This window comes from Gallus gallus, chromosome 17 (assembly GCF_016699485.2).
Source record: "Gallus gallus isolate bGalGal1 chromosome 17, bGalGal1.mat.broiler.GRCg7b, whole genome shotgun sequence".
Taxonomy (NCBI): Eukaryota; Metazoa; Chordata; class Aves; order Galliformes; family Phasianidae; genus Gallus; species Gallus gallus.
Genome location: NC_052548.1, coordinates 10,778,166 through 10,803,635, shown reverse-complemented (window position 1 = coordinate 10,803,635; position 25,470 = coordinate 10,778,166). Strand labels below are relative to the sequence as shown.

At 40.4% G+C, this 25,470-nt stretch overlaps 1 protein-coding gene across 1 annotated transcript in view; it reads right to left on the bottom strand.

The window, feature by feature from the left end:
• Nucleotides 1-1,297: 1,297 nt before the first annotated feature.
• Nucleotides 1,298-25,470, bottom strand: part of LMX1B (LIM homeobox transcription factor 1 beta) — a 136,913-nt gene continuing 112,740 nt past the window's right edge. Inside the window, exons 8-9 of the mRNA XM_046901667.1 lie at nucleotides 22,829-22,894; nucleotides 1,298-2,220 (exon numbers count right to left, since the gene is read on the bottom strand). Of these exons, the coding sequence (XP_046757623.1) occupies nucleotides 22,833-22,894 (62 nt within the window). The 3' untranslated portion in view covers nucleotides 1,298-2,220; nucleotides 22,829-22,832. The remainder of the gene's footprint in view (nucleotides 2,221-22,828; nucleotides 22,895-25,470) is intronic.

Here is a 25,470-nt window from a genome sequence, read left to right as displayed (position 1 = left end):
ACACATAAAATGCAGCATACTCAGGACACTGCTAATCAGTAGATCCTTTTCTCTGGTTAGCTGCAGCAGCTGATGATTCTTCAGCTTGCAGGTACAATATCAGTAGTAGAGCATTTCTTTTGTGACAAAGGAATATAAGTTGCCTTGGAGATTTTTAATTAACTTTTCTCCCTTATCCTTGCCTGCTTATCATTTCAGTAGTTATTTAATCTTCACATCAGATTTTGGATATTGTTCCTCAGAAATGTCTTTTTATCTCCCCAAATTAGCATTTCAGCAAAATAAGGTTTCCTTAGAGCACCACGATTTCCACTTTTTTTTTTTTTAAAGGTACAGTTTGTATTTACAACCATCAATAAAGCCTTGAATATTAGTTCTTAAAAATCTTAAAAAGGGGGACTCGTATGAATTCTGCAACCAAAACAAATAAATATTCTGAATCAAAGAATTCACGGTGATTACTTTCCCATCTTTACTCAGACGAAGATCCTTCTTTATAACGTTTTATAGATTTGTTTGTTTTTATTTTATACCTTTTATACATTTTAACTGTTTCACAAGATAACTTGAGGTGATTAGAAATTTTTTGAATGAACTGAAATCATTCAGACTAACATTTAATTAAGTATTGTGCATTTAGCAAATAAATTTACCTTGTGGAATCTGTTTAATGTGCTCATTCCCATTTTGGAATGGCTAATGTGGCAAATTGGACAAACATACGTTATTTTTTTAGTATTAACACAAGAGAACAAAGTTGGAAGAGGGAGAGAGTGCTACTAAAGACAGTCAGATCCCTTGATGTCAGAAAATGTTTCCCTATATTTTTGTTTTTAAAAGTATGAAATTTATTGTCTTCAGATCTCTTAATGCCATTCAACTAAAAGACAGCTTTTAGGACTTTTTTTTTTTTTTCCTAGATGGATCATAAATGTCTTAAATGCTCCCAAGAATGCAAAATTGGAAGCTTTTCCTGCCCTGAAAATGGAAGGAGAGTTTAAGGAAATATGATTTACAGATACAGGATTAATGCCGTAAGCTAGAGGGAGCTCCACCACAACGAAATAAAAAGGTTCAGCTTCATTTATCAATGTGCTCTCCTGGCTTTGTCTGCTTCTGAACATGAAAAACCCAGTTTTATTGCAGATATTATCTACACCATTCTGTGATATGAATGTTATTGTTTAAACTGTTGCTGAGACATAAAACAGCTGAAATCCTCCACCAGAACCATATTTATGCCAAATCTTTTGACAAATATACGTTCAGCAGTCACTGGTTGTATTTTTTTTTTTTTTTTTTTTGTTCACCATCATTGCCTTTGTCTTCATAATAATACTCAGCCATCTTTAATGAAAACACATCCTCTGTAAATCCAGAGTGCAGGTAAGCTTCAGGAACGGATCTTGTACCCTTAAGTGTGCAAGTTAGTGTCCATCAGGTGTGAAAGAATTCTAGCCAAATCTCAAGCTCTGTATCTTCAGGCACTAATATCCTACTGTTTCAATTATTTCACCGTGCTCTTTCCAAAGTAATTTACACCATCAACGCACCCTATTGGAAACCTATTTTAATACACAAGTGAGCTTAAAAAGTGATCAGCAAACTGACGTTAGTATGATCTGTTTGTAAATGAAGTGTGATTATTATAATTGGAACATTAATAATCTGCATCCTAGAGAATGAACATCCTGGGTACAGAGCAATCTATTAAAAATCCCAATAATTCTATACTAAGCTTGCTACCCATTCTGTAGTATTGGCAAAAGAGCAGTATTTTTTCACTATTATTATTAGACGTAGCTTCAGTATGAGAATGATGTTTTTTCTAGTTTTATTTGAATCCCTGCCTCAACATTGTGAACTTTCCTAGCCTATGCTTGAGGTTCGTCTTGTTTACCTTGTGGTCTTTGATCTAAACAGATGGCATTGATCTAGTCATAGAAATAATAAGAATTCACCTAATATCTTCTCATTTGCTTTTGTTAATGAAATATCACTTCACAGAGAAAGCAACAGCTGAAACCATCAAGGCTTGGTTGTGGCTGAGTGAGTGAATTTTGTCTATACGGAATGTGTATTTCATGGTGAATCACTTATAAATTAATTCAGCCTCTTTCTTATTTCTGGAATACCCACAAGCAAATGATGATTTCATTCCAGTTTTTCTTTTGTGAATTTGAAACCTTTAAAATGTAGTTGGCCAACCCTCTTGACGTCCTGCATTAGAAAAGAGAAATACGGTTAGTCATAATATTCTACCAGAAAATAAGAGTAAGATCTCCAAACAACATTGCTGCAGATGTTCTCCCACTATAAATTTAAAATTGGATTTAAGTAGATGCTGCAAAGAATTCTTCAGCAATTGCTGCGTATCAGCTTTAAGCATAAACACTATCAGACTTGACCTCGTTTCTGGGGAAAGGCCATAACAAGCATTAGAACTGGGCTTCCCAGGGAGGTGGCTGAGTCACCATCCCTGGAAGTGTTCAGCAACCATGTAGATGTGAAACTAAGAGATGTGGTTTAGTGGGAAATATTGGTGGTATGCGGACAGTTGGATTAAAAGATCTTGGAGGTCGTTTCCAGCCTTGGTGATACTATGATTCTATAATTGTGCAACAATTTTTTATGACTCTGTAATTAAAGATAAAAGTCTGGTTGTGAGAATATATGAGGGAATCTGCAGGTTGCCATCTGAAACCCAAAGTGTTTAAGCTCTCTAAGAGGATGTCCAAAAATTGCTGCTTATGTAAACACATACTCCCTCTTCACAGGAAATTAAGTTAACCAAAATTGTCATAAAAATCAGTGGAGATTTCTCTGAGATCATCCCCCCCCCAACTCTGCTCTGGTGAGGCCACATCTGGAGTAGTGTTTCCAGTTCTGCGCTCCCCATTTCAAGTAAGTTAGTGAACTACTACGGAGAGTGCAGCTGAAGGCTACAAAACGATCAGTGCCTAGAGCACCCTCCTTAGGAGGAAAGACTGAGAGGCCTGTGACCGTTCATCGTGGAGGAGAGAAGACTGAGAGGGGACCTTAACCACACTTAAAAATATCTAAAGGGCAGGTATCAAGTGGATGGTTCCAGACTCTTATTGGTGGTGCCCAGACACAGGACAAGGGGCCAAGGCACAAACTGGAAGACAGGAAGTTCCATCTGAACAATAGAAATAACTTTACTTCTAGGGTGACAGACGCTGGAAAAAGCTGCCTAGAGAGGTTATGGAGTCTCCTTCTCTGGAGATACTCAAAACTCTCAAAACTCTCCTGGACACTTTCCTGTGCAACCTGTTCTGGGGGACCTCCTTTAGCAGGGGGATTGGACTGAAGGACTTCCTGAGGTGCCTTTCAGCCCCAATGATTCTGTGATTCTGTGATTTAGTGCATTCTCAGCAAGTTTGCTGCTGACTCTAAGCTGACCAGAGAGTTTGATGCAACAGAAGAAAGGGATAGCACCCAAAGAGACCCGGAGAAGCTTGAAAAGTGGGGTAATACCTCTCCAATTTAGAGATAAGAATATGGTGTGGGACCATATGAAAAACCTTGCTGAATTCCAGGTAGATGACATCAGTTAGTCTTATTTTGTCTACTTGATGTCATCACTCCACCATAGAAAGCTACCAGATCGATCAGGCACGACCTGCCTACAGTGAAGCCATGCTGGCTGCTTCGGATCACCTCATCATCTCACATGTGCCTTAGCATAGGTTCCAGGAAAATCTGTTTCATGATCTTCCCAGGCACAGACCTGAGGATCACTGGCCCGTAGTTTTGCAGGTCTTCCTTTCTATCTTTCTTAAAAATTGCAGTGATGTTTCCCTTCTTCTAGTCAACAAGATCTTCACCTGACAGCCATAAATTTAAGATATTCTTTCATTTGTAAGCAGCACTGCTTTCTTTTACCCTATTTTACATGGAAAAGCCTCTGTTACAGTATCATTATTGCTTGCTATTTTTCTGTGATGTGTTTATTATACAGTAGTGGAGAAATCCATGTATACTAGCAGTTGCAGCAAAGACATGGAATGCTCTCTGCCTCCATTCCCGTAACTCCTGGAAAGGCAGCTCAAGGTGGGGTGCCAGCAACAGGTGGTTTTGTTTGTTTGTTTTACTATAGATCCTTAATATTTTCAGCGTCCTGGGAAAGAAGTAGTCCATGTTCTGACTATGATGATATACGAAGACTTTGCAACTCCATGGGGAAATAAAAATCATCGTATTTCCAAAAGTCAGCTGTACTGTGAAGAGGCAGGCATTTTTAAAGGAAATATCTGATCATGCCTGCCCTATTCTTTACTGGCTCAGAGTGAGAGACTTAGCTTAGTGAAGAGTATGGGGTCAGGGTCCAGAGCACTATTCTGCTCACACAGAGCTTTCTGCTTGCTAGGTGGTACAGCTCTGCTTCTGATCCTGGTGAAAGCCAAATAAAGTTTGAGCAGTGATGTTACCTTCTGCAGTCTTTACTGTAACCTGCATCTGAGTCAGATCTTCACCATATGGGCACTAACTGAAAGACCATTATCTGTTTCACTGGAATCTGGAGCAAGATCTAAATGAGTGGCAGGTCCTTCTCAATAAGCATGTAAGAAATGTTTATCCTTCTGATAATTCTGACTACAGAACTGGCATTAATATGCAGGTCAGGATATTTGTTTCCAGCAAGATATGTGAACTTTTTTCTTAAAGGATTTTAATGTCTGTAACACAAAAGCAAAGTGCTTAATAATCTGCTAATATCATCAAAGATCACATGAGAAAAATGATTTATTTTTGAAAGTATTTTTCCCTTCCCTCTTCCTATCTGGAGCAATTCTTAAAATCCATTATTAGTGCACAGATGATAGCCATCATTTTGGCATCACAGTAACGAATAGCTGGAGGAAGAAATATAGCCTGAAAGGTTTTCCTAATGGTAATTGTAGAGTTAGTTTGCTGACAGTCTTCAGTTTGTTTTCTTGGTTTGCTGAAAAGTCCTGCTCAGCACCTTTGTGAACTGCCTAAAAACAATAAAAGAAGCTTTTAAACTGTGTTTGTTTCTTTGGCATATATGATACTGCCTCAGCCTTCTGATACAACCACTTGGGATGCAGCATTCATAATGCAGGTTTCCTGTCATACTGGCACCTAGCAGGTTGCCATAGTGACAGACATAAGAAACATTACTTCAGAAATGTTGCTTTATTAGAGTTAAAGTGCATTTTGAAAAAGGATCCAATTTCAAGTTACTCCCTGTGTTTTATACAGGAATAAGCAGAATTATTGATTTATACTAATAATAATTATTTTGAACCTGCCCATCCCCCGACATATATTCAAAAATACATTGCGATGCACTGTATGTTCTTGGCACTACTTTTAAGTAAAAAAGGCCAGTGTTCCTCCATCTTTATCTCTCTCAGTACACACACTGCACACATTGTTGTGCTACATTCTGAATGATCTGCTTTCAAACAGAACCAAAATCATTAAGTCACTGCCTTTTTCAACATGCCATATCTTTAATTATAAGGAGTGTCTTACTTCATACTCCATTGGTTTTGTGCACATTAATATAGAAGAGACACAGAGGGTGACATCAAGGGAGATTTCTGAGGTATTCATGCTTACGTCCTGTTTCAACATATTAATCAAACAACAAAAATTTTTTAAGCAGCAGAGCTGCCTAGCAGGTCTGTGCTAAGCAAATCCCTCAGATCTAGGATGGGTTTCCCCGCATGAATGTGAAACCTATAGAGATTCAAACTGCAAAGCTCATCAGCTATGCCCTCACCCTGCAGTGCAGCCTCCATGACACAGCTGGGGCAGCCCTGAGGCTACCAGCATCCCACCTCTCTTCTGATTAAACCTATCCCCACTATTCTGCCTAATAAATGAGATTGAAGGGTGTACTGGTGAGGGGGAGGAGCTGGAACACAGATTAGAAATGGGTGAATTGAAGGTCTGCATGGGGGGTATTCAGCCCCCTGAGAGTCTTCTGGCAGTGGTGCTTCTGTTCCTCTGGTTGCAGGTGAATGCACATCCATGTTCCTAGCAAGTGCAGTCATAGAGGTACACTGCCCTTCTCCCTCCTTGTGTGCATGCAGCACGAGCAGGTTATCTACCAGCAAGCAGAAAGCATCTTTCCATAAAACAGTGCTGACAGGTCTGATATATTTCATTAGTGCTAATTGAAAATGTGCATTGGAAGTGATGGAGATTGCTGTATAAGGCCTGGTTCTGTATTTCAGTGCACCTGGTGCAGGCAATGGTGAGCACGGAGAAATGTAAAATCTCCACTTTCTTGAAATCTGTGCCTTTCCATCCCTGTTAAATATAATTTTGCTGTACACAAGTGGGAAGCAGTTAAACCAGTTTGGAAGTACAGTTCATAATTAACAATCATTGCTAGATCTGTTTTTAAAGCTCTAGGCTGAAATGACCAGAAAAAGCCTAGTTTACGCCAATAGCTGAAAGCTGTTCTGTTTGGAAATTCTTCTATAGGAGAACAATTGGCAATGATTAATATTGTGATAAGCTGATTGATTGCCTAATGAAAGAGGTATACAGGATGAAATATTCCTACCACTTTTTAAAGCAGAACTTAAATCCGTGACTCAGATTTCTTGTCTGCCAGTCTTTCCATTTCTGTAACTCGTAGACAGAAACAATGTCTTCTGTAGATGTTGGCAAGGCCTGATGTAGCATTCAAAACCCACACTTCCGTGCACCTAGATACATTCGTGCTGATGGTTTACATTGACTAGTTACAAGGAGTTGGTTTAAAAGCTAACCAGCACACTCCTTCCAAGCACAATGCCCAAATCAGATCTCTTAAGAGGACGGTTTTACTGTTGCAACAGCTCAGCTGCTGCGACCCTTTGTCACGTACTGTGATACCCGAATCTCACCTAATGCACAGTCAGAAAAGTACCAAATTCACTTAATATCCTTTAATGCCATTTTACGGTGTAGTTCCATGTATGAATTACTACACAACTTGCAACTGAAGTTGAATATAGAGATTAATTTGATTCTGAGTGGGTGTGTGTGGAGGGGCATGTGATATTCTAACCACAGCGCCACAATGACTGCCAGTGAAGTGCATATCTAAATAATCACTGAGAGAACTGCACAGAAGTGTTTCCTACTGCCACTGTATTCAGGCAACATTTGAACGTAATTCAACTGTGTAGTTTTCAGTAGTTTTGTACAGCAATAAAGAAAAGCTTATTTCTGTGATCAAGCGATCTTTACACAAAATCTTAAATTCCATCAATAAAATCGTGCACACCAACTTGATTGTGATGTGACTCTAGAGTTCAGTAGAAAAAATTAACATGGGGAAAAGAACCCTGTTTCTTGTCTGGAAAAGTCTGAACCTCTTTTCTATTGAAACTTTAAAAATAAGAGCAGAAATCTGTCTTGGAGCACTGAGACCTTGCAGCTTCAGTCTGGCACAGGCATAGAGGTTACAGTGAAAAGAATCTGCAGCTGTGGTTGTGAGTTCTTCTGAGAGGTGGTCTGTGATTTGGACTAGCTCACAGATGAGGGGGACTTGGAGCTAAAGAGCATAATTTGGTGCAGTTTTCACCAAAGCCTGTGGAAGAAAACCTAAATCGAAAGAATGCTCTGCAAAGTGTTTGACATTAGAAGAGACGAAGGATCAAACTCTTAAATCTGAGTCAAACTGTGCTCTGGCTTTCGTCAGGTGTGGGAAATGGGCTGAAAGGAAGCAAAATGTGTCAGACTTTATATCAGATGATACTCTCTTTAATCTAATGCAAATTTTGCCTTTTCTTTCCTTATATCCCTGCATGAAACTATGCATTTGTGGTTTGCTGTGTAATTAGTTTTGGTGCTGAGAGAGGACAAGAGAACTTCTTGTTAGATGGATTAAAAGGATCTGTGCTCCACAGCATTTGAGTGACAAGAGCCATGTCAGACCAGCCTGTTGTCAAGCTGAGAAAAAGTGACAGAGCAGTCTGCGCTGTCAGAGTGAGACAAGTTCTCCCACTTACTGAGTGGCAACAGGCAGGCAGAAACTAGCCCCTTCAAAGAGCAACCACAGGTGACTGGGTCAAACAACTGGGGCAGAGCCAATAGAAGTCAGTCCCGTAAGCAAACAGCATGATTCCTCTCTGTCTTACTGGAAACTCTCCTGCTGAGGCTTGTACCTAGCCATCAGGAGAATCACAAAATGCTTTCAGATCTAAATGGGGGAAGGGGAGAAGGCAGGTACCAGCTTTGATCAAGTATTTCCTATTTTATAGACACTAATTTGGAGTAATGTTTACATTACCACAATCAGTAACAGTAATTCTTGTATAGTAAAAGAGGATGGAAATTGAAATACGATGAGAAAAACAGAAACCCCTTTGCCCTTGTTATTTCAAACAATGGATTTTTTCCTTCCAACTTTTATCCATTGCAGCGTTTGGGACAGGGGGTGAAGGCAGATGCTCTGCAGCCTTGCACCCCCACTGCCTGTTCCTCAGTCATAAATTCATGCTTCATTTCAGAGCTATGTTTCCCAAGCCAAACATGAACAAATCTACGGTGAGTCCACATACAAGCAGAGAAGATCCAGACACGAGCTAGTAGGTGCTGCAGGGTTACAATTAGTAGACAAAAGGACGGCTACTGCATCCTTTCCACTCCACCCAGCCACCAGCACGTGGTAGTGCAGAGTGCATCTGGGGCTGTGCATGGATACATGTGAGCTTCCCCCTTCATCCCATGAAGCGGGCATTTCATCTCCCCCACGGTTTGAGGAGTGTACACAGCTCTCTGTGGGGCAACTCTGCATTCTCTCCCTACATGCATATGCAATTACAGGCACAGACTACTATGTCAAATATGCATCTGTAGCTATGAAAGTATCGACAGTGCTTAAGCTGCAGATGTGCTGTGACTACGTCTGACAATGCAGGCTAGTATAATCTCATTGTTACCTTATGTTCTGCAGGTCTCTGCCATCTTTACCTGTTGTCAATCTTCTTATACCTAGATCACCTTTTCATGGTGATAATGACAGCAACATTGCAAAGCTGCAGTTTGGATGGGTTAGTGTGTGGTAGAAAGATGTTTGCTAAAGCAATGGTGAGACTGCTGTGAAATGTATATGGAGTAATAGGGCAAGCAGGGCAAAGTAAGTGATTTAAATGCTCTAAAGAGGAATGAACAGCTGTGTAATACTGGTGCGGGAGATGAAGAAATAAATCACTGGGTGATGATCAGTGAAATGATGGCATGAAAATAACCAGTAGGGTGACCACAAAAGCAGACATGTGTAAAGGGTGAGGCTCAACATAGTAGCATCACAGCCATTCAATTTATAGTAAGAGTGTTGAAGTTAGAAATTGCATGCAAAGCTGTTAGGGCACATATAAGCCATAAAATCTGCAGTTTCTGGTTACAAAGTGACAATTGTCTTTATTGGTTTCTTTTTTTTTTTTTTTTTTTTTTTTTTTTTTTTTTTTTTTTACTCCTTGCTATATGACTCTGAAACGTGGACAAGTTAGCACAAGAACATCAGAGGACCAAGAAATCATTAATCAACAATACCTCCAAGCTATTATGCTTATAAGTGTCAAGACAAAACTCATGAGTAATGATTTTCTGCAACACATTTTCATAAATGGTTTTAAAAAAATATGAGTTTTCTGGACCACAATTTTTACCTAGCTGAAAGACATGAACTTGTTAAAGCACAATATTATTTTAAAGGACAGAATATAAAATGCAATAAAGAAATACAAGATCTGGGAAGGTCTTGTCTATGGTGACTTGGAGCTTAGCAGCAAGAAATCCTCAGACTCAGCTGACTAATTGGGAATGGCTTTCACATGCAGGTTACAAACCAGAGAGGAGGGTTTCTGCACTCATATGCCCTGTTGTGGAGCAGCCAAAACACAATCAGGCTTTTTACTATTGTCTTCCAACTCACAGAAGCCTTTGAATAACTGAAATTCATGGTGGACAACCCATGTAAATCTTTGACATTATCACAAATTCCTACTGCATTGAGTTGTCCCTAATTTAAGAACACATTCCAGTTTTCTGGCTAAGAGCTCTAACAGATGGCAGGTAGGCACCTGATATTTTCCTGTCACTGACTATCTGCAATAAGCCAAATGAACATTAACTGCTTGAATACATTCTACTTTCACTACCCCCTTTTTATTAACTGAAAAGAAAGTTTATCATTGAAATTTTTCACATTTATTATATCTGAGATAAACAAACCCTTCACGAGATGCTGTATCATCAGGAAGGGTCAGAGTGGTTGTTGTTTAAGACATTATCTTAGAAAAAAAACCTAACGACCTTAAAAAAAATGAGAACAAAATGTTCAGAACACAAATAATTAGAAAATTCTCAGCCTTATTTAATTAAACATTCTTATATTATCAGCTATTTGCTTTCTGTAAATTTTAAAGTTTGCATTTTATACTCTTAAAACATAGCAGTGGGAAGAAAAAGGACCATTTAAGAAGCTGTGCCTGCATACTGCCCTTGGTTAAGACCTTACTGTGTATGTACATTTGGAGTGAGGGCAGTGGCTGCATGTTGCACTTGGCAAGTACTGAGCATAGGAGCTGCTGCTGTGCTTCGGGCCCAGACTGTGCTACAACATCTGAACCTGAGCTGACAGTAGCAGTCAGATGTGCCAGTGGCAGTGGTGCATAGGAACACCCTTAGAAGCAGACGTGATTTTTTCTCAGACCAAGAGGCATGTGACACAGCCCTGCCTGTCAGGTAGCTGTGAATTCCACAGCACAGCAAAGCCACCACCTGTACTGTGACCTAACAGCTCCTTTGGAGTATTCTGCCTTGTGAAATGTCACTCCTTCATGCCCTGCTGCAGTCAAGGATCCTATGTCCTTATCTTGACATTAAAGGAATGGATTTAATTGTCAGTCCTCTTAAACAAGCGTTTAATTCCATTCTGTAGGGAATAAAGACACTCTTAAATAATTGAGCAGCTAAGAGATTGGTTATTTCTGTTTTCATTGCCCATATTGATTTAAGTGTAGTTAATCCTTTCAAATACCCATGTCACACAGGGCCTGATGGCTCTCTTTAGGGCAATATTGTTCCTCTGGCTAGATTATTTGACATCAAGCATTGTAATGTCACAATAAATCCTTCATGTGCGCTGTTCTTTTCAAAGAGAAGTACCAGATGGGGACTTTCCTTCTTACATTAAACTCTTGATTTTACTGGTCAGAAGTTGGGCTTGTGAATAATTTTCATTAGATTTTGTGCCTCATAAAACTACCTCTGCAACAGTGACATTAAATAATTAGAAACCCAGTTAAACAGGCATGTGGACATAAAACAAACCAAGGTATTCCCCTCACTACAAATAAAATATAGTCATGTGTGCAAAATAATTTCATTTGGGATATAGCCCAGTGCAGACCTTTGGAATAAATTTTACAGACAGAAGTGGGTATAGAAGAAGCCAAGAACTAACAGACATGTTTTACAAGTCACCACAACTTTTATCACTTCTACTTCAATCCCACATATGTCTGTCTACATTGTGTTCAGTCCACTCAGTTGAGGGATATCCCACTTGTCCCTTACAAATGGACCTGAATGGACCCAATAAATACGTTTTCTTAAACTTACCTTGTAGATATTGCAGTTTCACCATCATGTTCACAATGTGTTTTACATATATGATACTGTGTTTCTGAACAGCACATTGCTGGATGGGTGCTGTTGTAGCTGTGTGATGAATGAGATCTAAGGCTGCTTGGTTTCAGACAGCTCAGCCTACAGGAATAGCTCTGGGTTATCCAGCAGGGGCTTTCTGCACGGTGATCCGGTGGTGGGCACACCATATTCCACCAGGACCTCCTCTCCACTCCCTCTACCCGAAAGGGAAAGCCCTACTCTGTATGACACCTCTGTTTACACTTGACTCTTTGTAACTTGTTTTTAATGCACTGGCAAATTCTTGCCCTCTATGTCAGGAATGTCCAAAACATGGGTGCATTATCCTTTTCTCTATCTTAATAAATAGTTTTATCTCAAGCCACGAGTTCTACTTTGTTTTGTTTTGATTCTCACCCCCATCACACTGGGAAGAGGGAGGAGTGAGCAAATGACTGTGTGCTGCTGAGCCTTCTGCTGGGTTAAACCACAACAGTACTACTGGCAGCAGCTCGTTTTTACTCACCTAGGAAAAAATATGTATTTTAATTTATTAAGAATGTATTAATAAGAAATTCTGCTTTTATGACTGCATTTATTTTTTTTTTTTAGTAAGCAGATTTGTTTTTGAATTTCCTGAATTTTATGTATTGTCTGGATGAAGTGTCTGGATCAAGCTCACTGGGTAGCATTTACTGACAAAAAATATTTTGGGTTGGCTGCTAAAAGGAATTACAGAGAATCAGCTAGTAGCATTCAGCAAGACTTCTAGTGACTTCATTAAGCTGAGCCAAAGCAGAGGGGAGCAGGAAGTTACTCAAATACTGGGCTCGCTTTCTGACCCCAGACCAAGCAGATTACTGCTCTCCTACACCTATGTGAGCAGTGAATTCTCACATGGACTCACCCAGGAGACAGAATTTGAGTCTCTCACTGACAAGACCTGGAAGAACAACCCCACATTTCAATGGACACCTACCAAAGCAAAACATTTTTTCCCTCCCCCAGGGCGGAAAAAGAAATTTCCACAGAAGCAACACAGCTGCACGATATTTACTGGTGTGGATGGTTATTCTTTCCCCTTTCCCCCACAAGAGTGTGTATCAATCAAAAAGAAAACCTTTACAGAGGGTATTTTGTTGTTTTGGTGTATGCGAACATGTCATCGATGTAGACACTCTGTGGAAAATATCACCTCCCTCTTCAGCCATTTGAATGATGTTTCTCTTCAGGGGCACTCTTCTCTGAAAAGTCATATTGTATGTTCTGTGCGTTGTAGTGTACAATAATACTGTGAACTCCTCCCCTCAAGCAAGCTGAACAATCCCAACAGACCAGCACAGGCATCACAAACTCATTCTCAGTATTCCAGAAGTGATTTTTACAGACGAACTGATCGAATGGCATGTTGTATGATAGCATTCTTCATATGAGAGAAGAATCCACTGCTGAGTGGTCCAACAGCACATGTAGGTGAAGTCATAAGTGCTGGTGGAGCACATCATCCTGATCAGACTGCGATGAATGTCCTAGTATCAGAAAATGTATGGAGAAGAGCTGCTGGGTTTGCTCAGTGCCATAAACTAACACGCTGAACTAGACAGTGACCAGAGGCACATCCTGGAGATGACGCAATTGTGCTTTGCGTGGTGAAGATTGACAGTCAGAAGCTCCACCTTATTGAGAAAACTTAGCAACACAGATAGTTTCCACAGATGTATCACACCTGATTTCTATGTTTTTTTCCACCATGTGACTAATGCTTGTATGTTTTACCGAATCTAGAGCATAACATGAATGATTCTTTTAGCCCACTGTAGCAGAAATGCTAAGCCACAGCCTGAACCAGTGATTGAGCACCTGGTGGGAAGGCAGGGCCAGGCCAGGGGAGCTCAGGTGTGTGCAATGTGCCTGAGTGACCGGAAGGGTGGAGCCAGGATCCACCCCTGCCCAGACCTCAATTAAGGGTTGGCAGGAGGAGGTGCGGGTGTCTTGCTGGAGATTCTTGTGTGTCTGAGTCCTTCTGAAGGTAATTAGACTATTTTTCCTTTTTTTTTTCTATGTTCACAGCTGCTGTGTTTGAGCACATCCCCCTTTGCAGCAGCCTAGGACTTTGCTACTCTGCTATCGTTGCTGTGATTTCCATTGTGTTACTGTGTTACACCCACAATTTAATTTTCCTTCTCATTTGCACAGGATGGATGTGGTTTCTTCCACAAGCAGGATTAAGCTAGATGATATTTCAGAAGAATACAGTCATTTCCAGAGATATGTGGAGGTTTTCAGGGAACTTGAGATGTGGCAAAGGGAGGATATATATAATACTAAGCAATATCTTTTCACTGTTCACTTAGAAAATTAATCTAGCTATTTCACAGTTAACAGTCATCCATTGTATTAGGTTTTCTGCATGGATGGTGGATACATGGTCTGAATATGCAGTATGCTACAACTCCAAGTTTTTTAACCTAAACCCAGTGATGGATACACAGAAGTATGTTAACAATGGAAACGTATAAATTCTTGACACCCATATCAGTGCTCAAGCTGGACTGACAACCTTGGTGCTGCCCACTGGTTTGTTCATATGATCCTTTTCCAAGCTCCTCCTCTTTAGCTCTCCCCTTCTTGTTGCAGCACAGAATGCTGGTCTCCTTTGAAGGTTGTTCTCAAGCTACCAACTACTTCTCATTCAGAATAGAAGTATCATCTTCAGCAGAAGCAGCTTCCACCAGTTAAATAAGGTTAAAATCTGTTTGCTGCTGATCATTGCATGTCTATCATTGCTGCTGTCCATTCCAAGTGGAGAGATGACATTCATGATAAGAAATGTGCTAGAAAACCAGGCCACCAAGGAAGCTCTGTAAACCCAAGGAAATGGATATTTTAGACTTTGTGTGTACAAGGGCACAGACATTAACTGTACCTGTGGGTTGTAAAAATCATTTTTGCATCTGTTGACTGAAGATGCTGCAAAAAGAATTGATGTCTATTATTTGTCTGATCAGCCTATTCACGGCACAGTAGCGTGCACAATGCTTTATCTATTGATTGCTATTCTTCCATTATTTCATCATAGAGCTGCCCTAATCTTCTTCTGGGTGGTCACAGAAGATCTAGAATCTGCAGTGAGGCACAGATAAATGTTCAGTTCAGATTATTCTTTCAAATGTATTTCTTAAAGGTAACTGGGAAAAAAATGTGATTGCATATACATGTTAGTGTCAAATCTTGCCATTATGAAGTAAGAGGTTACATATTTGATGCATTTTTAAATGACATTTTAAAGAAGTTTTCTTAAGATTATAATGGAGACAGTCTGTCAAGAATGCAGTGAGCAAAAGCGAAGGGGAACATTCCAATGGCATTACCAAGGCCCTCTGCAACCACACACCCAGCATGCAGGCTTTGCTTCATTACGCCTAGAGGTGTAAGAATAGCTGTGAACAGCTAATAAGAATCAATGCTATTGGAGACATCTGTTTCAGTTTTCATTTTTCAGTGTTATTAGTGCTTATTGGTACAAGGCTCAGGAATGCATCCAATCCCTTTGAAGTTAAGTGTATTGTAAGGCTAGAGGCATTGTAAGCCTTGTTGATGACCCTCTGTGTAACCTTTCAATTAAACATCTACAATGCAAGGAATGAGAAAAGACATCCTTAAAAGAGAAGATTGGTATACTGAAATCACACTGTTGGCCTTTCAATACTCATTTGAGATTTTATAAACCTATCTCAAAACAAATACTAGATTGTTTGATTCTTCAAAATGCTTCTTAAAGAATCTGTGTCTCTTGTCAGGTGAATATGCCACCACTGTTTTTGTTACTGATGTAGTAAAAATCTGTAGACTGAGCACAGTATAAGTAACCAGAGGGAAGATGGCTGTTTTCACTGGAACTAGAAAATAAAACAGATACCAGCTGGAGTTGAAGTCACTTTCAATTATGTCTTGTCTTCCTCTGAAGAAGTCAGTCTTGATCACATGCACTTAAAAGTCTGGATCAGGAGGGTACTTGATGTATCAATGAAGTGATCTGCATAACCTTCACAGATTACAGGAAGGTTTTCTGAGAGAGGCGTTCTGTTGACTACAAGGAAGTCAGTGCAGCCTTGGGAGACTAAGATGTGTCCTGTTACAGCTCAGGAATGGTAGTGCAGTGTTGCCTAATGGTCCTGAGCATACAGTACTCTTCAGAGGCATCTCTCAGTGCAGGAAACTGAGTTGATTAAGGATTGATATCTTTAACCGCAAAGACAATGTTGATCTGATCTGGAGAATATTGAGAGGGATGAACTAAGCAGAACAATCACTTTTTTTTTTTTTTTTTAACTGAGGACCACTGTATCCATAAACAGGAAATCTTTTCAAACATCTTACAGTCTGATAAATCAATTCTGAACTCTGTGCAGTAACCCTTATGACAGGTACTTCTATCAAGACAAACTAAGAGAAAAGTTGGTGTGTGTTTTATTGTGTTTTATTCTGGGGGACAGCTGGCTGCTGTTCATTTATGGAGAACAGCGCAAAGGTTTGATGGCTCTTTGTCTAGCTCTACCACAAAACGATGCGAGTCCTCCTTCCTAACTGTCTTGAGAGAAGGCAAGTGATAGGGTCTGCAGACTTGTCTTGAATTGTTTCTCTGGGCCTTGAAGGAAGCTGAAGTTTAAATGGCATGATGTAACTCTGGTAGCTGGTATGTTTTACTTAATGACACCTAGTGCTGACCCAATGCCATATTGAAAACTAAGTGTAGACAAACACTGTGAGAAAGTGTCATAAGCAAAGGGTGGAGTATATCACTAAGGACAGTTAAATCAACTAAACAATGTACTGTATAAAACGTCTTCTGAAAAAAAAACACCTGTCATAGTCCATTAGGTTGAGAATAAGGGATGTTACAGTGGCCTTAAGTTCAACCTGTGCATTAGAACAGGCCACCAGCTTTGCTCTTGAGAGATGCTTTGGCCTTCAGCTTGAGGAAGCACAAAAGGAGTAGCTGCAGCTATCAAATGTTCCCAGGGCAGAGTCCTGACAAAGCCTCCTCCTGAAACTTCCTATGAGACTGCAAAGTTCTCCTGCGGTGGAGCTGTACATTTGTGTGTAGAGGGGTATCACCAGGGTGTAAATATTATATGGCCCTCTCTAAAGAAGGCCTTCAGGGAAAAAATTACTGAAGACAGCAGATGATTTGAGTGGTAGCAAAGAAGCAGTACCAGCTGGATCTGACTGTGGTACCCATAAGTTTAGCATCCTCAGGTCTCTTGTCTGTGGGTATGGTAATTCATTTTAATTTTCTGTACTGTCTGCCTGCTGTAAGAGCATCCGAGCAGGGCCAGACCTATTCTCCGCCCTTAAATTTACCCAAGAAACATGTATTCCATGACATCTGATGACATGGCACAATGCCACATCCATTTGTGACTGCCTACATAAGTATGAGTGAGACCTGCGTTATGCTTTACTCATGTTATTCAAGATGGAGATGGCCACTACTATTGTGTTAAATGCCATTTTCTGTTTTAGCATTAGGTGAACAGCCTCCTTCTGGGGTCTGTCTCTTAGTCCCAGTTCCTCTTCTCTCCTTTCTCCTCATCTCCTTTTGTTTTCTTTCTAATCAGCTGTGACTTGTATTTTGATATCATTTTTCTGTGCTTACTGAGATGGGAATGGGGTGAGTAGCTCGTGATTATTCTACACTGAATAGACAAAATAGCATATAGATTTGGTTAGAGCTATACAACAGCACAGAAAGCATTTCTATTATGCTGCAGAAATACAGATTTATTTAAAAGTTGTCTCCATTCAATGCATGTTTCCAGGAATCCTCGAGTTGCAACAATAGCAACAAATCAAGTAAAGCTAACAGGAATTATTCTTCATATTGAAAAGTCATAGATAATTTTATTTTTTTACCTTTTAGACATCACTGAATGGCTGTTTCCCAGTACAGACAGCAAGGGTATGTTTTAAGTCAGAAACATCTTTTCTTTGATAATCCATATAGGAGTGCATTTACTTTTTTTTTTTTTTTTTTTTCTTCACTTGAGAACTAGTAAAAAAAGAAACAAGATGGCACATTGGGACAGTGGATAGAAATGTGGAACAAAGAAAACCAGCCCACCGTGAAAGTGGAAGTTAAGAAAACTGCACATTCCTATGCCTAGGGCTTCTTCACACCTCAGTATCCTTAATTATGTTCCAGGGTATTTTGGCATTCCTTCTATTTGCATTTAGATCTTTCATCAGGAAGATAATGTTCTCAGAGCAGTAATATCTCCAACCCCATAAATCCTAATGTTTAATACGTTAACGATATAGAGATAAGTATTTAATTTTACTTTATGCATGACAGAGAAGCCAATGACAAATAGCAGCGGGTAGTATTTATGAGTTCCATGCCTGGAGGAATTATAAGCACCTTAAATTACTGTAAATTCTGACAAGGCGCATACGTTGAAGACTTTATACAACTTTATACTTTATGCATGTAACTACAGAACAGTTCTTCTCCCTGCCACTGTTCAGCTCCTGATTTTTTTTTTAATTTTTTTTTTTTCTGAGTGGCTACAATCACAAATCTTCCCAGGCTGAAATAATCTCTAAGAATGTCTCTAACTCTCCTCTGGCCTGCAGATTACAGCTGTATTCTGGAATGTGCCATGAAAAGGGCAATAAGGAAAACTGTCAGAGTGTTGTGGAGAGAGCATGATGGACTGTGGATCTGTCCATCACAGCTAGAATCAAAACAGGGTTCTTCTTTTCTTTCATTATACATTAACATTATATGTTCTGCATTGTCCCCTCTGGAATACCGTTCGTAATCCCTTTGTATCCACAATGCTGAACCAGATGCCCTTGCCAGCTGCCTGCAGTGCTCACAGGAGTACCCTGGATGAGTCCCATACCTGCTTTTAGGAAACTCAAGATTTTTAATTTTTTTTTTAAGGCGTTGGAAGGGACCTCTAGAGATCATTGGGTGTAACTCCCCGCGAAAGCAGGCTGCACAGGTAGGTGTCCAGATGGGTCTTGAATATGTCCAGAGAGGGAGACTCCCCTCTATGAAAATAATCAAACAAAATCCCAGTAGAGCATTTGCTAACTTTCTTGAGGTTTCTAAGGTCTAGCTGCAGTCAGTTGAGGTACTTGAAATGGGACAAAAGTGCTAGTGAACATTTCAGAGGCACAGAGTGATTGCTAGGTGAATAACAACTGGAGGAAGAAAAGTTACACACCTTTAAGCAAAGCAGTATTTTCTGTGAGTGTCTTAGAACAATTCAGCAATGAAGAATGGAGAGCAACAAGAACAGAAGGCTGCTGATAAGAGAAATTTATAGGAAGGTAATTTCTTGGACTTTCAAGTGAGCCTGGTGGCTGAATTCAAAAAGGTAATTGCAAATGTGCTTGGAAGTACCTTTTCCTCTCAAGTATTGTATTTGGTGGTGGTGGCAGCAAACTGAAACTGCCTTGAAAGACAAGGAAAATATTTACAGGTACTAACGACAGAGAATGACAACCTTGTGCAAAATGACAGTCACCATCTGCTACTGCTAACAAAAGGCACCCTGCAAGGTGTGCTAACTCATAGTGCTAACAGAGATTTGACTATTTTACCTCCAACAGCATTCTATTTAAAACACATGTTGAGAAGAGAATCAGTGTTTGGATTTTAAAATGTACATGATTGTGTGACTGGAATTCGTGACATCATGTAGCTAAGCATGATAAAATGAAGGGAAAATAGGAGGTGGGAATTTTCTTGTCCAGAGTTTAGACTAGTGAAGAGGTGGTTCCCCCATTCTAGATTAGAAGTCACACCACCCATCCCTTCATACTGCTGCACCACATCCATGTGAACCCTCTGCAGACCATGGACTCTGCTCAGCAAGATGGACAAGACACATGAACTGCAATATTCATTTTTGATTGCAGAAGAGCAATACTGTCAGGAATATGTGTCACAGACCTGTTTGGCAGGACCTCCTCTCTTCCCTCATAATAAAAGCTAATTGTTTAAAAAAAAAAAAAAGTAGAAATAACAGCAACAAACAAAACAAAAACAGTTTCCAAAGCAAGAGTGCTTTTCCCTCTTCTCCTTAAGGGCAAGTTACACAACCTATACCTTGGATGGGACCAATTTCAACTCTGTTAATCAGGTGTGGCAGGAAACTGTTACCAGTTATGCACAATGCATCTAGTTTCTTCTCTTCTCTGTTCCAAATGCACTTGGATTTATTAAAGCACAGAAGACTTTGAAAAATATGATGTAATGGGCTTGCCAAAATAAACCACCAGCAATGATGAAGCAATAATTTATTTAACAAAGTGACATGGAAAAGGAGAGCTTCAAGGTGTATTTGTTTTGCTGCTATCTGCTTTACCCCCCGCAGCTGCATGAAGCAGAATCCTGTGTATTTTCTGAGTACTGCACACACAGAAATGCCACATGAATTTACCTGACTTCATATGCTTCTCTCAGATTGACCTTGACCATAATTTTAATTCTAATATAAGTTGTTAAAAACACATTGGATAGAGAAGTCTCCAGTCACTTCTATCCTTCGATAACAGCAACAAATAATTGCCAACACCTTTAGAAGAAATCTTGTGAGCAACATATGGCCACAGAAAGAAAAAAACGCTACTTCCAGCTCTAGTTCAGGCACCAGGACATGACTGGACTATCAGGAGACTCTAGCACAGAATAGCAATGTTTCCCCCCCCCTCCCCACAGGTACAACATTAAGGGCTGACATAGCAATGGATGCTCTGAACATTTACTGTTAAAGGACCAGACACTGGGCACAAACTGAAACACAGGAGATTCCTTCAGAACATTAGAAAGCACTACTTTATTGTGTGAGTGACAGAGCACTTGCACAGGTTGCCCAGAGAGACTGTGGAGTCTCCTCTTTGGAGTGGCCATGGTCCTGGGCAAGCTGCTCTGGGTGCTGCTGCTTGAGGAAGGGTTGGGCCAGGAGGACTCAGAGAGCTCTTCACACCTCAAGCAGTCTACGATTCTGTGCTGTGAAGGAGGACTGCTCAATGCTGCGGTATGTACTGCTGGTCAGTGGACACAGCAGCGCTCCCCACCTCTCCTCTTTACTTGCTACTTTGCTCCTGCTCTTGGCATCTTTCCTTTCGAGACTGGTTCTCTAAACATCAGATATAGATACACACAACTGCTTTATTAATGTGTTTTTGTACCAACCAGAACAAATTGGCTGTCTCTTGCCAGCTCTTACTCTGCTTTGCATTTTGGGTGAGAAAATACATAATAGGCTTTAAACAAATAGCAGCATTCTGTTGCTCTGAGCACCCATCTGTAGCTCATTTTCAGCTCATTCTAAAGCTTGAACTAATTAGTATGCTGTGGACACAAGAAAAAATAATAAAAAAAATCAGAATGCATGCAAGACACTGTTTCCCTTGACAGCAGGAAGAAGCACACATTGCCTGGCAAACCTGGGGATCTGCCCCCAGACTCACAGATGAGGGTCAGTGGGTGAACAAGGAGCACACATCTGTAAACCTGGGAAGGCAGAACTTCAGCTCTGAGTGGCTCTATGTTGGAAAACAGCCCCTCAGCTGCCAGCTGGGCAGCACACTGCCACCCATGTCATTCAGCTGTGCGGACATGCTGTCCCTGAGCTCCATTTCCCACCTTTTTGGGCCAATAATTGTTTTGTAATTTGTTATTTTGATTCTATATATTATATATAGAATTTATATTTATATTATATATATAATTAGGTATAAATAATACAGATAGCAACAGTGAGTTCTTAAATTTAACAGCTACCAGATAAATTCTTAACATCAATGGAAGGTTCTACTGCAGAAACAAAAGCAAATGTGAAATGCAATAATTCAATTAGCAATAATAACTCCAAGGTGCTGCATGAGGACAGCAGAACCATTAATCACAATGCTGATTTGAAGGGCACCTATGAGGTGAAGAATAGTTAAATTATCAAAAGTCTCAAAGCATCAGGAGCTCTGAACCTGAACCGCTACTTACTTCATTCTCCACTTCTTTCAAAGCCTATTTTAAAAGTTTCATCTTTTCCTGACAGCCTCAAAAAGTGCCTTACTGAAAACATGGGCTGACCCGGGCAAGCAGGTGTTGAAAGGAAGTCTGGCTTGTCTTGAGTTTGCAAGGTTAGAACAGGGACTGTAATCATCCAAATTGCTCTAAAAATAAGCTTAGCTCCTTGCAGCTTCCCCCCCACCCCCGGCCCTTCTGGTCCTGCTATTTTTTTCTACTTTCAGTGCTGCTTCTACCCACTGTATGCAAGACCGCAAGTTCAACAGGCAACGAAGATCAGAAATAGGAATAGAGGGAAATCCTGACGCATCTCACAGGAAACACCATCTGAGCCCAAAGTTTATTGGCTAAAAAAAAAAAAAAAAAAAAAAAAGCTGTCTGCGCTTAATGAGGAAAAAGGAGAGAAGCCAAGAAAATAGGTTCTGAAAAATAAATTCAGGATACTTGGGAATTAAAATGAGCTGCAATTAACACTTCTATTTTTTTTGCTAAGAAAAAGAAAGTGATAGTTTCTTTTGTGGTAGAAACTTTCTTAGCCTCACGCTGCTTGCTTCACTTGAGTAATTATTGTGTATTTATTTTATAGTTAACACTGGCCAGTGCTATTTTGAGTCATTCCTCTGCCAGTCTTTCACCTCTCTCTCTCACTCTGCCAAGCTAGGTTGAGCCTCAGGATGCCACCCCAAAGGAGAGCCCACAGCAGATACAAGGATTACTTCCAGAAACAAAATTTACCCTCTATATGATTTGTTGGAAGTCTTGTAAGGAGTTTTGAAAGCATATTTCAAAGGTTTTTTTTAATAAAGATGCATGGCTCTCTTACCTTTCTTCACAGCCATAAGAGGATGAAATGAGGATGATGACTCACTCCAGCCTGTTTGACTGACTGAGTTACCTGGGCGTGGAGGGGGTATTTTAAGCGCCTGGAGCAAGGGCAGGTTGGTACCCAAACAAGGCTTAAATCTTGCAAGGTTTTACTTCTCTACTCTCCAAACTAGTGAAAGCATTTATTTTGAAGAAGAATTTTCCTGCACTCCCAAAGTGCTGCAAAAGAATACTTAAAACATTGCTGTCAGTGCCTTCTAGCACTAAACCTAATTAAGTTGCTTTCATGTCTTGGAGGACTGCACATACCTGTTTACAGGAGGATGGCAAAGTGCAGGCCCTGCCAGGAGATCCGTGTCAATGTGTGAGGTACCTCTGCAGCAAAAAGTAAATGACAGTTAGAAATTGGTAGCTGGTACTTGTAATATAGACCCAAGAAGCTAAGATTGACATTTTCTGGCAGAAGGTTTGTTGTGGTTAAATATCTTTTTTCGTTAGCCAAGGAAAAGCACTCACACAAAAATTACTTGATCCACAGCAGAACAGGATTAGCATCAGGAAAGGGTGTCTGGTAGCAGGCCTCCCTGATACAAACCTCTGTCCCTGAATGGGATTCATTCTTTCCTAGCTGAGGTGGTGGGAAGCTCATGCTCTTACAGGAAAGTGCGGAGACTGCTGCAGTTGTGTTGTTTTTACTCTCTCCCTTCTACACGGGTCAAAGTGTTCTTCCAGAAAACTCACTCCAGGCTGTAGGTCCTGACATAAGGAGCCTACGTTGCTCATTCTCCCCAAAAGGATTTTATAGATGGGGTGTTAGAGGTCTCATAAACCACTTGTCAGCTCAGCACTGTTTGCTTATTCCAAGTTCACTGGAAAGACATCTCACTTCAATCTTCAGCCTGTCGTGGCTGTTTCTTTCACGCGTTTTCTCTATCTTTTTTTTTTTTTTTTCCCCCACAGCCATCTCTCACTGAGATCTCTCCAGCACTGCCAACCAGTTCTTCCAGGCTGCGAAGTCTGGCACAGGGAGAGAGACAAAGGGAGACTGACTCATTTACAAAAACAAGGCGCCGCCCATTATTTTAGCACACTGGAGTGGACTACTGCTGGGATATCTTGAGTGCCAAACAATAAATGAATCCTCTCCGGTTAATCGTCACCCTTGCCAATGAGATGGAGGTTTGTCGCTTTTGCAATAAAGGACAAAAGTCTTTTCTTCTGCTCTTTGTTGCCTGTAACAAAGCTGGTTGGATGCAGCTGGGATCAGGCCCACAGCTGATCCTCCTCTCCCCCGCCCCTGGGCCATTCCACTCAGCTCAGCTGGTGTCACCAGGACAATAGGAAAGCTGTGTTTGTTGCATCTCAGGATGTTAGGTCTATAGTTTGGACAGCCCAAGAATATGCATGCATTCTCTCCATTGATGTTCAGGGCCTTGATACTTCTTTGTTTGGTTTGCTTCATTGAGAGGTAAAACGGAAGAAGACATAATGCCTCTGCTTAGAAATATAGATGCACAGTGGCGTAAAAGGGAGGAGAAAGAAATATTTCAGACATGAGACCTAAATCCACACTCCTGATGGAGTGGGGGGAGCTGGTTATTGTACCAGCTGTGCTGCCCCACTGCAAGATTTCCTCAGGCAGGATCCTTTTCACAGAGCCAAGTCCTGCTCTGTGTTCAGATGACAGATTGCCCTGGTGCAAGACAGCAAGTTCAGCTACCAGTTCCACCTGGCCTCTGGCAGGTAGCTCTCCATGCAAGAGTGAACAAGTAGGACTGACTCAGCTGCAGATGGACAAGCCATCAGAAAACAATGATCAGAAATCAGCATTCCCTGTTTTATACTGCAGGAATTGCTTTCTGATGTGTTTGATATAGGTACATGGAATTTTTTTTCCCCTCACTGTTTTCATACCTCTTTTCTCAGTCTGGGAGAAAACATGCAGATCCTAGCATGTCCACTTTCTCCACACTTGTGTTACAGAAAGAGTTAGAGATAACCATGCAAAGTACAGGTGTTTTCTTAACCTAACCTTCTTGCCTGCTTACCCACAGACTCCTCAGCTGGGCCCTATAGCAAATCACTGCATAGCATCCTCATTTCCATGAAGCATACCACTACCAAGAGCCTCCCAACACCTGGCTACCTTTCATGCAGTCTATCATAGGTGTTGGCTAAACTTCATTTATTCTGCATATAAATTGAAAAAACCCATCCATGTTTCCATCTGCACGGAATACCTAAGGTTCAGTGCCAGTGCTATGGCTAAAATAAAAATAAGCTCTTTCGCAGACTGCACCGAAGGAGCAAGAGAAAGGTCCAAGCTGCGGTGTTCTTCCCCCTTCTTTTTGCTACTAAATAACTGTTTTCATGCCTTCATTGTACAGGTTGATAAACATCTTTAAAGGGCTCATTTGAGTTGTGTTTACCTATACACATAAATAAAACTTGAGATAAGTGTTTTTCTTACCTTACCCAACATAGGCAATCTCAAATTCTCTTGTGTCTAATGTTGAAGGTATGAATGACTCTTACTCCATTTCCTATTTTGGAATAGCATATTTCCTGATTCTTTTAACGTCATTGGATTATTGATAGTTAGTGTGTTCTATCTGCATATGAATGCTTGTACTCTTGCAAAAGATAATTTCCACAGAAACCTGTGGAAATTGAATACATATTCAGGACTCAACAATTCTTGCCTTATATATTCTAACATAGCAGCCCAATTTCATCACCTACCTCACCATCAAATTTTTTTCAGATCTTATCTTTTCCAGTCATAAGCTGAAAAAGATGCATGATACAATATCCTACCAGCGCTGCAGGGGATGTGACTCCATAGGTAATTTGTGAGATAGATGTTGGGAGTGTCCCAAACTAAAATTGTTTGAGGATAAAATTACTGAGCACAGTGCTGAAATGGTGGATCACCCACTGGCCTTGTCTAG